Below are 14,536 nucleotides of genomic sequence, written 5' to 3' on the forward strand. Positions count from 1 at the left end.
CTCTCCTTGGATACTTTTCCTCCACTCATCCCTTGGCAAACCCTAATCATCACCCAGGTATCCGTGTACATGCCCCATCATGCAAGAAGACTCCCCTGACACTATCACCCCTACTTCCCCAGAAATCTGGGGTAAGTGATCTTCCTTTGTGCTCCAATAGTACCCCATGTATTAGGTCTCGGGCTGTGAGCTTCTTGAGAGCCAGCAGCTCTCTACCCCAACTACCGTGTTATATATGTGTACAGTGCTAGGAACCCAGCAGGGCACTCTGTTTCCTGCATCTAGAATGTGTGGTGTTTAAATGAGGGAATGGGTGAATGTCTGTACGAATACACAGTAAGTTAACAAAAAGGACATAAAGGCTATCTGTCTTCCGTGTATGAAGTAAAGGGCTCAATTCATTCCCTTTTTGTTAACATACTCTTTATATATACAGGCTTGATTCATGAAAATAACTCTTTTTGAAATATTTGTAGGTAGGGAAGAACAGCCCTCTTTCTGGGAGGCCTATAGGCAGTAATCCTATCAATGAGGAATCACCAAAAGACAGTGATAACAGAGACCATTCCCTTGGGGAGAGGAATGTAGCACCACTTGACATCAGTTCTGTCCCTTGGCTTTGTGCCTACTCTTAGTTGGCAGTAGCAACACCTACCCATAACCCCATCTGCTACAGGGCTCTCTCAACATTCACCCTCTGTGGTTACTAAAAAAGTGAAATTCATCTAGCTCATACATCTAATTCATACATGGAAGACATAGAGACTTTTGATCATGCTGATCGCAATTATGGCACTTTCGTGTTTCTGATTTATTAAGTGGATTTTTGAAGCTGCTTGCAGACAGCGTAGGCAGTCTCTGAAACTAGAGGAGATTGTATGAGATGCTCTGAAAGCAATATTCAAGAAAATTAAGATGTGCAACATTCCTTCTACTATAAAATAAAAGGCAATAGTGGCTATTTGATAAGCTCTTCTAAACTGTGTGATAGATTCACTATGAGATTACATCAAAATCTCCCCAGTCTGAAAATTGGAAAGAATACTAAAAGACAAAATTGTGTTTTCTTAGTTTATTTTTGACCAAATGGAAAGAATAACATTTTGGAATTATTATTAACTAATACCTGAGATTAGAACAGATTGAAATAAAATGAAGTAACATCCAATTTTACTGAATTATCTGCAGTACCAAAGCAAAGTTCAGTTACACCTAATAGTTACAAAATTTTCAATACACCCGATTTTATTTTTAGTAAAAAATTAAGATTTTTAAATGCAGATTAGGAAAGGAAAAGAAAGAAAGAAGAAGGAAAGAAAGTAGGAGAAAAAGATGTAGGGAGGGCAAAGTAACAGAGAAAGGAAAGAGTGAGGGGCCGACTGAGAGACAGACAAAAGAGATAGAGACAGGAGAGAAGAGTGAACAGCAGGCAAGAGAGGGAAAAAGAAGAAAAATGTAAGCACTTATTGCGAATATGAATAAGGTTTTCAATGGTTTACAAAGTTAACATTAGTATGAATTATCTGAATTGACTTATTATACTTACCCTAATGTTTTTATAATTTAGTAAACAGTATTTTTGTTTTACTCTGCAGAATTCACATAATATTCCTGGATTTAACAGGATTTCGCTATTGTTTAGGGAATATTTTATGTTAACCTAAGGCCTGCTTAAGCTTATTCTTTCCTAAAGAGAAAAACAGCTAAAGGCTAAAATTTTAGCTTTAGTTTTTAAAATATATGTTTTATTTTTAATATCCAGAATTCTAACAATTTTATAGCTGGAAATACTAGGACACATTAAGGTCACAAGAGTTTTCTGAGGAACCTTTCTTCACAAAATGTATACCTCTTTGGTCCTAAATTCTGTTTCATCTTTTGGGAACACACTTCTTAAACATTCTAAAATAGGAAATATGAAATCTTCATCTATATTAAACTTTATTTTGGTTGTAATTTCAGTCAAAAATTTTCTTATGACAATACATACAACATTCCATACAAATAAAGTCCTGTTAATACAGATAAGAGTAAATATTTTGCCATTTCTGTCTGTCATTATTTCATAAATCTCTTTTGAAAGCAAAGTTCCATAAAATATAAAGTACAAGTTTGCATTTTGCAATTTACTTTTGTTTCAGAAACTTCATTTCACCAGGTGGAAACACAGATAATGCAATCTATAATATTCTCATATTCAAGTCTCAATAATGAGAATTGAAATCTCAGATTTGCAACAGTAGCTTTAAGTGTTACTTATTCTGCCCTAAGGAATGTCTAGGAGACATAACACTATCAATAATGCAAGCTTTGAATTTTAAAAAGTATTAAGTGAACAAAGACTTTATTTATTTATATAGAATTAGCCTCTGGATCTAGTTTACAATGAAACTTCTAGTACATGGGCTCAGCAGAAGTACAATGCCACAATAAATCAAGCAACATAAACATAAAGCAATCTTGATTATGATAATAGAGATGTCAAAGTAGGAGGATCTTCTCTGTTTTTTTTTTTTCTCCCTGGCACCACTTAATTGCTGACAATTAAAAATGCTTTTCCATTCCTAGGCTGTCCAGAGCAAAATCAGCAGCTGGCATTTTCCATATACATTCTCTATCCGTGGTCATCAATATTGACTGCATACTACTGTAGTAATAAACATTCTTCAGAACCTATTGCATGCACTTATTAATTTTTCAAATACAACAAACCAGTTTGCAACAGCCATTGGCTACAAATGCAAAAACCATAAGAACTCAGAACCAGCAATATCATTATATAGTGTTCATATAAGGTGTCTAAATTGCCATCATGTGAGAATCTCCTACTATGTTCCATTGATTTAATCAATGTGCTTGGAAATGAACCATTCTAATTATATATATTGCACTTTAAGTGTCTTTAATGTTGGTTTTTTACCTTATTATATGTATGTCTTAGATCATACAGATGAACGGGAAAACTATGCACTACATCTTTCCTCACGCAAGGATAAAAATAACAAGAGACTCAAAGGATCACACAGTTTCAGGTAAAGCAAATCGTATAATCTAATTTTTTTTTATTCTAATGTCAGATTGACGTATGTACTGACATTTGGGTTTTATTTTAGATGACTCAGGACATTTTGGAAAACTTTTTATATCAAAATTTGTGTTTTTAGAAATGTGAAAAAACAAGCAGGATATACACTTGAACATAAAAGACATTTATGACATGATCATCAATATGAGGAGGTACTAAATGGTACCTATTTGCATCATTCTTTTCATTAACCATATGTTTTAATGCACATGGTATTACAATGCTCCCCAGGAATTGCTGTGTTAAGAAATATGGTCACTGGTTGTAGGAATACAAGACATTCTTACACAGGAAATTAAAAATCTGTCTTGAATTCTTCTAAGGAATAAATTCCCCTATTTCTACTCAACTTGAACACTCACTGTCAATTTATGCTGCGGTTTTGTTTGTTTGTGTTCCTTTATAAGCCAAAGCTAATGGTGAACTTTTTATTTGGAAATAATTTTGGATTTCCAAATGTAATACAGACATTCCTTTTGCCCACTCTTTGCCCAACATTACTAATATTAACTTCTAATCCCAAAAAAGTGGTCAAACCCAGGAAATTAACATATATATGATAATATTAAAATATCTATAAGCCTTATACAAATATTGAGTTTCTCCACTAACCCACCATTTTTTTTTCCCTGGTCCGGGATCCAGTTCAGGATCCAGTTCAGGATCCCACATTGCATTTAATTGTTTGACTCTTGCATCTCCTCCAATCTGATAGGTCCTCAATCTTCCTTTGCCTTTCATGACCTGGAAGCTTTTTGAAAGATATACGAAATTTTTATATTACAATTAAATAGTCCATATTTAAATCAATGAGATGAAATATAAATTGTTCCAAGTTAATGAAATTTCAAAAAATGAATATTACCTATATTTTTGGTCAAGTATGTTCTTCGAATTTCATGGACAATGTGCATCAATAGAAAATATTCAAATACATATAATTTATGTATTATATATGTATAGGCAGTACATCTAAGATGGTATATATACTGTGTTTTCTTTTTTAAGCACTGATGTAACAAACAGGGTCTTTCTTTAGTGTAATTGCTATTGTTCCTTGCAGATCTTAGACAGTGGAACATGTGGATGTGGAACAGGTTTTGCTTTGAGAAAATTTCTTCTTTTCACAGAAAATGAATTGATTAGGAGTCTAATGTTGTTTTCCTTTTAAGAGTAGGTAACTTTTCTTCTGCCAGAGACAGATAATTCAGACTTTCAAGTTTTATTGCTGTTCAAACTATATTTTAAGTACTGATGAAAATTCCAGGGTGAATCTTAAAATCCAAGGGCTCCTTTTGTGGAAGTAATTACTTGCTAAAAACGATTTCAGTTTCCTCCAGCTCATAAAGCAAAACAACATAATATTTTCTAACAATGCCAAAATTATTTTTTCATGATGCACAACGGAAATCTTAAAATCATTTTTTTTCCCAAATCATCAGAACCTATGCCAATGTGCCTGTTTTCTAGCTGTATTATTTTATTTTATACTCTATTAAGAATTATTCCTGTTGTGGGGTGGGTGGAGGGGGGAGGGATAGCATTAGGAGATATACCTAATGTAAATGATGAGTTAGTGGGTGCAGCACACCAACATGGCACATGTATACATATGTAACAAACCTGCACATTGTGCACATGTACCCTAGAACATGAAGTATAATAAAAAATATACATATAAGTACTCTACAAAAAAAAGAACTATTCCTTCAACCTTATTATTTATCTTTCCTACCCTTTAGTTATTCTTTTACTTTAACTAGAAACAAGTTTTAAAACATAACATTACAAAAATAAATGCTAGCTCTTTAGTAAATATTCTAGTCTCAAAAGTAAATTTAATTTCTTCCGTATATACATTTCACAAAAAGAGAAGAGGTTATTGTTTTGGACAATAAATTTGCTAGTAATGTACTATATCTTTTCTCTGAATGCCCCTTTTTCTTTTGATATCTACCTAAAGTAATACTAAAAATGGTTTCCTTGTTATAGTTACCCTGTATCGATTACTACTGAATATATTTTCCATATGTCTTAGGAAAAATAATCCCATACTATATTAAGTCTTTTAAAACAATCTGCATTTTATATTCTACTTCTACTTTTAATTATTTTAAATACATCTACATATGAGGCTAGAACCAGAAGTTACAATCTTTGACAGTGTCTGGAAGTTTTAAACCACTGCCAGGGAAACGATGGCAAAGAACATTTACACTCTAGTCTCTGTGTCATTTTCTGCTCAACAAAAAGCCTAGTTTGATTGACTAAATATTTGGTGATATTAAGGATTTATTGTTAGCTATACTTTCATTTATATGTTAATGTTTTAATTGAATTTGTGTGTTTTTTAAATTGTCTGATAAAATGGTATCATATACATCACGATGTTTTGAAGTATATATACAAGTTTATATGTTTCATGAAACAGTGATAACTTTATGAGATAATGCTTATATTAATTACCTAGAGTTATTACAACTATCTTAGCATTGTTTTATAATACAACATATTGTTATTAACTATAATTACCACTGAATGTATCTTTTGGAAATGCAAACTAAAATATTTACAGATTAGAAGATATCATCTGAAATTTGCTTCAAAATTAGCTAAGTGTAGAGAATGGTGGAGATGTAGATGAAATAAAATTGAACATAATTTATTGATTGTTGGACTTAGAGATTAACCACATTGGATTTTATTGTAGTCTTATATTACATTTCCATATATTTAAATTTTCCATAATAAAATTGTATAATTACTGTTTGTTTTTCATGTTCACAGTGAAACAGCAGTATGCAAAAGCTTCATCAATAGTGAAAAAGCTAGCAAAACTAATAATTTAGCTGTCTTTGTGAGACAAGACAAAGATTTAAGCAAGGAAGTAGTAAAGAATAAAATGTAGTATATCTGTTCTTTTATGGTGGAAAATGGCCATTAGTGAATTTTAATTTTGGTTACATAAACTCATTGATAGTAAAACTACTATGAACCTTTTATAATATTTTAATAGTTCTAACTTTATAAATAGTTTATAAAAGTTATATAAAACAAGCATACCTGGGAAATAAAAGAAAAAAATTATTTAGGAAAACAAAAATAATTTCAGAATAGAAGAGAGAAGTAATGGTTTGTTTGGTTTGGTTTTTAACGTTCTTCTGTGTGGTTCTCAAAATAATGTCAGTGGGACCCTCATGATCTCAAAGATTCTTTCAAGGGGGTCCACAAAGTCAAGACTATTTTAATAGTAATGCAAAGGCAGAATTTGCTTTTTTCACGCTCATCCTTTTATGAATATACAATATAGTTTTTCAGAGGTTATTTAATGTGTGACTTCACAAGAGATTTGATACAGAAGTAGCTGTGAAAATTCAGCTGTCTTCTATTAAGTCCAAATTAAGCCGATTTATAAAAATTTAAAACAGCATTCCCCTTCTCATGAATTTTGCTTATAAAATAGTTATTTTTAATCAAATATTTATTTTAACATGGAACAAGTTTATTATTTTAAATGTGTTAATAAATATATTTAATTCTCAATTTTAACTTATAATATGGAAAATATACATAGCTGTAACATATATAAAGAAAAACTGCTTGAGATACTCAGTAATATTAAAGAGGATATATGTTTCCCCAAACCAAAAGCTTGAAAGCCACTGCTGTAACAATATCTGCAGTGAAATTTTTTTTCAAAAAGGAAATATACTTTTTTCTCCTTATTAAAAAATGTATACAGCATAAAATAAACTGTTTCTGTAACTCATAGTGGATACATTTTTAAATATTTTTTCATTGATGAGCATTCATTTATCATCCATGGTATGACTTAAATTTTGTTGGGTGCTAGATTAATAGAGTGAACACAACAAAGACCCAGATTTTTAATGTACTAACAATTTAGTAGGAGGACCTGAAATGTAAGTAATTATTACTACAAAATTTTAGGAACAACTGAGACAACAGTCAAGGAATTAATAAATTTGTTGTTCATACCCATAACTATGTATGTAGGTGTATACACACACAGCTATATAGGTGCACCATGATTTATAATTTTTAATGTACCTAGAGAGAGACACAGGCATGTAATCTTCTATTAAATGGTTCACAATTTTTAGAAAATATATCCTTTAACTTTTAACCTGTTAACTTCAAAGATATAATTGTTTATCAACAACTGTACAATAGTTTTGAAAGTCCTCAGCAAAACACAGGGCAACAGAGTGGAGAGAATAGGTAATAAGTTTTGGAATTATAAAGACCTGTGTTGAAATTCAGCTCTAACACATGTAAATTTTGAGAATAAGTTTGTTCATCTGTAAATAAAATGAACTCCATGTATCTCATAATTGTAAGTGAACCTAACACAAAGTATTGTACTTACTGTATGCTCGACAAATGTTATTTCCTCTTCTCTTAAAGAGAAATGAACAGAAAAAAAAAAAAAAAAAAGAACAAAATGTGATGCTCAAAAAATGAGTCTTCTTTTATTTCTTATTTAAAACTCCATCTTATGGCTTCAGAAACACAGCTGTTTGAAACAAGCCAAAGAAATTCTTCTGGTTTTTAAAAAAGGCATTTGCTATGTACAGTTCTATAATGGACTGGCTACATCTGCAAGGCTAGAAAGACTTAGCAATTATAATAGTGAAGAACACTAAAAATGTTGTTAAGTTTGAAAAGATAGCATTGTCTTCTTAGGAAAGAGCGGCTCATTTTTTGTTCTGCATTAGTCACCATCTTTATGAGTTTTTAGAAACAGAGACAAATTATAACAGATCTCATTGGATATTAGTTGGCAGTAGTACCACATGTGGATAGCTCTTTATATTATTATTATTATCATCATTATTTTAACAGTTTTCTTGGATATAACTTACATATCATAAATATCTATTGTTAGTGTACAGATCAATGACTTTAATACATTTACGGAGTTGTGCAGTCATTACCACAATCCTGTTTTAGAAATTTCCATCTTTGCAAAAAACTCTTTTGAGGCTGTTAGCAATCTCTGCTTCCAACATCCCTCATCCAAAAACTAACTACTGATTTACTTTTTGTCTCTGTAAGTTTGCCTTTTCCAAGCATTTCATATTAATTGGATCATTCAATGTACAGTTTTGGTGTCTGGTTTCTCTCATTGACTAGTTTTTTAGGTTACTAGTTTTTAGGTTAGTTGTAGCATGTGCCACTGATTTGCTCCTTTTTATTGCTAAATATGTCTCATTGTTTAAAAAGTCAACATTTTGTTTCTCTGTGAAATTTTTCCCCATATTTTAAATAATATTTGCATGCACATTTTAGTATAGATATATAATATGTAATTTTTGTTGGGTAGTTTACTAGACATAAAATTTCTGGGTTGTATGATAAGTTTCTGTCTAACTACTTCAGAAACTGCCACATAGTCAAGGTGAGTGTGTCATTTTGTGTTCTTGCCAGTAATGTTTCATGATTTAGTTTGCTTTAAGTAATTGTTTGTTGATATTCATGAGCTATATTCTTCTGTAGATTTGTTTTCTTGTGATATCTTTGAGTAATCTCATAATACTGACCATGTAGAATGTGTTGGGAAGTGTTTCTGGCTCTGTTTTTCTATAGAGTTTGTGAAGAATTAGTAGTATTCATTTTTTGAATATTTGGTAGAATCCACCAATGAAGTCACCTGGCCTAAGCATTCTTTTGCAGTAAGAAGACATCCAGTTACTAATTCAATGCCTTTATTTGTTATAAGACTATTTAAATGTTCTCTTTCTTCTTGAATCAATTTTGGTAATTTGAGTCTTTCTGAAAGTGTATTCATTTCACCTATGTTTTATAATTATTGTCACAAATGTATTCATAATACTTTATCCTTTTCACTTCTCTTAGGTCACACAGTGAAGCCCTTTTTTATTCCTAATTTTTATTATGATGTCTTCAATTTTTTCTTAGTAAAGCTAGTTGAAGATTTGTTAATTTTGCCAATCTTTTCAAAGACTCAACTTTTGCTTTTATTGATTTTTTCTCCATTTTTTTTTTTTTTTGTGTTCTATTTTACTGATTTCTGGTCTACATGTCATCTATTTCTTTTCTTTCATTTATTTTTTAGTTAGCTTTTTTCTCCTAGATTCTTAAGGTGAAAAATTAATTAGTTGGAGAACTTTCTTGTTTTCTGACATAGACATTTAAAACAAAGTATTTTCCTTTAAGGACTGCTTTACTGCATCCCATGCATTTTTTTTTTTTTTTCATTTTTATTCAGTTCAAAAGATTTCTTAATTCCCTTGTAATTTCTTCTTTTACCTATTGTTTATTTAGAAACATGCTTTTACATTCCCTAATATTTGGGGATTTTTCCAATCCCTTTCTGTTCTTGATGTTTAACTTAGTTTCATTGTAGTTGGAAAACCTATTTGTACCTATTTTTTATGATTCAATTATTTTGACTTCATTAAGATTTGCAAAACTTTGTTGATAAATTTGTATATGAAATGGAGAGACATTCAAAGTACAAGCAGTTTGTGAGTCTGACAGTTTCCAAGTATGACTATGATTTTACTTTCCACTGAAACTTCTCTCTGTGCTGCACATCTGTGTAACCTTCTTTTGGTTAGATTTGTGTGAACAGTTTGGGCTCTCTCTGGTTTCTGCCAAACATGCACTCAGCCTCCATTTACCCAGGGATATATTGAGAACTTATTAAATCTATTTATGGATGTCCCAATTCCTAGTCTCCCAGTTTAACCCCCAAATAATTTGCAAGTCTACCACTTGTTTCATCCCCTCCAGCAATAAAGCTTCTGGTTTTCATACCCTGCCCTGTCCAGTAGAACTATCATGACAACTGAGCTGGGGATGGAAGCAGCCCAAGCCAATCACGACCAATATTCCCACTTGGTATGGTTTGACTGTGCTCCCCACCCAAATGTCATCTTGAATACCCATGTGTTGTAGGAGGCACCCGGTGGGAGGTATATGAGTCATGGAGGAGAGTTTTTCTCGTGCTGTTCTCTTGATAGTGAATAAGTCTCATGAGATCTGATGGTTTTATAAGGAGGAGTTTCCCTGCACAAGCTCTCTCTTTGCCTTCCGCCATCCACTGAGGTGTGACTTTGCCTTCCGCCATGATTGTGAGGCTTTCCCAGCCACGTGGAACTGTAAGTCCATTATAAACCTCTTTCTTTGGAAATTGCCCAGTCTTGGGTATGTCTTTATCAGCAGTGTGAAAACAGACTAATACACCAGTGTTCTTACTTGAAGATCAGCAGCTTCTCATGAACAAATGCTGCTCAGTTTGTTATAAACTTTTGTTTAATTTCCAAAATGCTGAAGTGGTTGGTTGTTTTTTAATGTTTTATCCAGCTATACAACTCATTTTTTGGGAGAAAATTTTATTTATTTTGTGATTTTTTAAATTACAATTTTGGCAGCTTTTATAATGTATTTCCTGAAATAGTAATAAAAACACCATATTTCTCTGAAGTTTTTTAGTCATTCTCAAAATTGTTTTGATTGTACAATTTTTTTATACTTAAATATTTAAAGTATTACCTATAAAATAAAACACAGATAATGAATGAATTTTGTTTTGGCATAAGATTCTTATAAATGATGGTTTTTAAATATTCCATTATAGTATTGATTTCATGTGCATAAAAAAGAAAGCTGCAGGCCTAATGTACCTCTTTCTAATATACCAGCCAGAATTACACATCTGACAACATAATAACAATTCTAAATAATTGAATCAGACTGAAAGAGACAACAATATTCTGAGAGATCTCAGAAATCTGAAGAAAATAGTTCAGATATCTTATCAATATTTCATAAATGAGTCCATTAAGTTTCTGAGGAAGATTGTGACATTCTTAGAATCCTAAAGAAAGTTGACAGTTAGCCATGATTAAACTCACAGACCGTGTCCTAACCCTGTTATAGAATTCTTACCTCTCCTTGCCTTCATTGCTACTCAGTGGTAAAGTTTTTCTACCTAAAATTTTAAAAGTCTGAGTAGAAGTGATTAAGAACAGCTTTTAAAAAAGACAAAAATAGCTAGTCAGACTTTCCATTTTCTTGTATTTATCAATGGAATTTCCACCACAGGCAATATGTGAAAACATTGAGTTGATTATGTATTCATTTTGCAGGGAAAATGAAAAGGTACATATATGCATACATACAAATAAACACAGCAATAAGCCCTCTGTCAAATATAGGAGAAGATTTTTTGAATTAAATTTATTACATTTGTAATATTGATCTTATTTGCATAAATTTATTAGTCCCACTATGCAACCAAATAAATTATATATGCAGAAATCTAAAGAAAATAGTGATAATCATAAATATTTAGGGGACATAAAATATAAAAATAAATATATTACTTTCTTTGTAGTTAAAGGTTTTCTATTTTCTTCTGAAATAACTCGAAAGTATGATTATTTCTTCCAAATACAAATATTCTCCTCTTTTTTTCCTTGATTATAAGTGTTTATAATGAAAATCTACAAACCTAAAATAGAAGTTATTCAGAGATTTATATTCAGACTGTACATGAAATGTGGTAAGAATAGTTCTATATATCCTATTGACAGTTCTCAAAGATATAATATTGTGATCAGCAGATTAGTTTTAAAAAAGCAACTACAAGAAAATTCTCATGTTCTACCTAAATAATTAAAAATACTATAAACACAATTTGTCCACCTTCTGTAACTGTTAAATCTATTTTAAATAATGTGGACCAACAGAAGGAAGAGTCACAATAAATAAAGAACTATCTCCTACTATAAACAAGTAGATTTGTAATATTGAATATGGAATCAGCCTTGAGAAGATGTTTAAGGAACATCCAAAATATCCTTTTCCTTTTACTCACTAATTTTACTTCTGTAAATATATCATAAGGGAATAATAAACAATAAGGCAGCATTTTTTTGATAGGTATGGGAAAAGTCTGTGGTAGAGCCCTTGCTTAAAGAACTTACAACTTGAAGTGGAGCTAATGTACCTGAAACAATGAACACATGAAGCTATATGTTGAAAATTAAAATACATTTCACACACTATGTGTACATATATTTACATGTACAAATTTTTGCAATTTTCTTTGTTCAAATAATTTTACCAATGGAATATAGAGAACACATATTTCCCCATTTTCTCATGAATATTTTTTACTCTTCTTTCCTTTACAGCTAGAGATTTCAAAGGCAAATGCCCCCCTAGCTTTCAGCTTACAGTTGCTAAATGATAAATTCATGTATCATTCTCAGCCTTCTTCTTGTATGTATACTTATAAATGTATATATTTGCATGTATGTATATATAATAAAATAATATATTTTAATATGTAAAATATTTCCTATAAAATATGGTAGTGGTAAAAATATAACAAAAATAGAAGCCATAATTTTACAATTTATTTTTTTTCCTTTACTTCCTGCCTTTTTTATACACGTGTGCACACACACTAAAAGTTGAAAGTACATTGTAATATAGTTCAGATACATATCTTTAATATGGTATAAATTGCCCAGTAAATACATTTTCCTTTTACCTCAAAAGCTCTTCACAAACATAAATGTAATGACTGGATTTTATTACATTGTATAGATGTTTAATTATTTACTTCCACCACTTTCTAATTGATTGACATTTATGTCGTCTCCCCCTTTCCATTATTATAAACAATGCTGCAATGAAAAAATGCTGCCTTATTGTTTATTATTCCCTTAGAATATATTTACAGAAATAAAATCAGTGAGTAAAAGGAAAAGGATATTTTGGACGTTCCTTAAACATCTTCTCAAATTTCTTATCAGAAAAGTTCTGCTACTTTGCACTCCCAAACTAAGAAATTGTTTTTCATTCATTTTTCACTATGGAAATTTTAAATCATATAATTGTCACAAAAAGATATTGTGACTTAGTTCAGAAGCCAAATTTTATATCATTTTGCTCTAAGTATTATTTCTTTGGTTAATTATCAGGTTGGTATTTTGTCCAATATTTAATAATTTAATTGCCTCCTAATCATCCTGGTGATGAAGGAGAGATTCCTGCCTGTCCTGGGGTTATGGCGAGGGCTGAGCACATTGCACCTGACACTGGACAGATGACATCAACAGCAGCTTATTAGTCACATATGCTCAAAGTTTGGGGGAACAGGACACCACACATAACACAGAGCCACACAGGGTGGTACTGGGGAACACTGAACAACCAGAGGCTGTGCAAGGCTGGGTTTTTAGTATCAAAAGGTTGGAGCGCCCCTAGGTCCTACAGGAAAACTTGGTTGGCTCCGCTGAGTAGTTCCTCAGACTGGCAGGAAATGGAAATTCCTGACCCCCTTGATAAAGAGGATTGTTCGGCGAGGGAACCTGATCCATTAGTGCAGAGTTGGGGTTGTGGGTGAGGGCGTGGGATGGGAGGGAGCTTGTGGTCCGACCCTCCTGATTTTACCAGAAAATTAGGCAGCATCTAATATTGAGTCTTAACTATAACCTTTAGACCACAATTAGCTCTGTTTCTTTCCTTTCAGTGACTTATCTACTTAATATGCAGGACAATAGACTATTTTTATTTTGTTTGTTTTGTTTTGCTGCAACACAGAGTATATGAAAGGGACCAGAGTATATAAAAAGCTAGGGCCAGCATATGTTGGGCCTAGTAGACAAATAAATAGTCTAAGTTTAATTTAATAGGGAAGATTGGCATCTTGAAATCATTGAAGATATAGCTTCGTTTATGAGGTCTTTTAAAAAAATTTTTTTTGTTTGCTTCAAAGTTGAATTCTGAAGGAAGCTTAATCACAATGAATGAATAAGATACACGAAAGTTTGAATAAATAGGTTGGATCACCTTTGCTTGTGAGTATACTGCTGCTCTCAAATGCGGTATGGTAAATAAAGAGGTACTGAGGCAAAATATGATGAGCTACTCCATGTGATTTGGATAAGTTATGGCTAAGAGTCACTTAACATTTCTCCAATATCAATTATGTGAACATTTTATGAGAAAACTAATTTTTTTCAGATCAGCCAATTCTTAAAATAGAAAGAGTTAAAACAATTATGCCATCTCTTCTGCTTCTTGTGGAAGACCAAAACAAAGCAAAGCTGTCACCCTCAGGACAACTGTGTTCTACCCTAACTGCTGAAACTAAACAGATCCTACAAAGTAGGCCTTAACACTGAATTTCTCCTTTCCCATATAAGATGGCTTTTTCTATTTTATTATTTTGATAGTACAATTACATAGTATTCATTGTCTTTTTTTTTTCTTTTTTTCTTTTTATTTATTTATTTTATTTATTTATTTATTTATTTTTGAGATGGTGCCTTACTCTGTTGTCCAGCCCAGGCTAGAGTGCAGTGGCACAATCTCGGCCCACTGCAACCTCTGCCACCCAGGTTCAAGTGATTCTCCTGCCTCAGCCTCCCAAATAGCTGGGATTAC

The 14,536-nt window shown here is 31.8% G+C and overlaps 1 protein-coding gene across 1 annotated transcript in view; it reads left to right on the top strand.

The window, feature by feature from the left end:
* PCLO (piccolo presynaptic cytomatrix protein) overlaps nt 1-14,536 on the top strand; it is a 398,423-nt gene that overhangs the window by 252,218 nt on the left and 131,669 nt on the right. The window contains exon 9 of the mRNA XM_023226631.1: nt 2,942-3,032. Within this exon, the coding sequence (XP_023082399.1) occupies nt 2,942-3,032 (91 nt within the window). The remainder of the gene's footprint in view (nt 1-2,941; nt 3,033-14,536) is intronic.

Source organism: Piliocolobus tephrosceles, chromosome 8, assembly GCF_002776525.5.
Source record: "Piliocolobus tephrosceles isolate RC106 chromosome 8, ASM277652v3, whole genome shotgun sequence".
NCBI lineage: Eukaryota > Metazoa > Chordata > Mammalia > Primates > Cercopithecidae > Piliocolobus > Piliocolobus tephrosceles.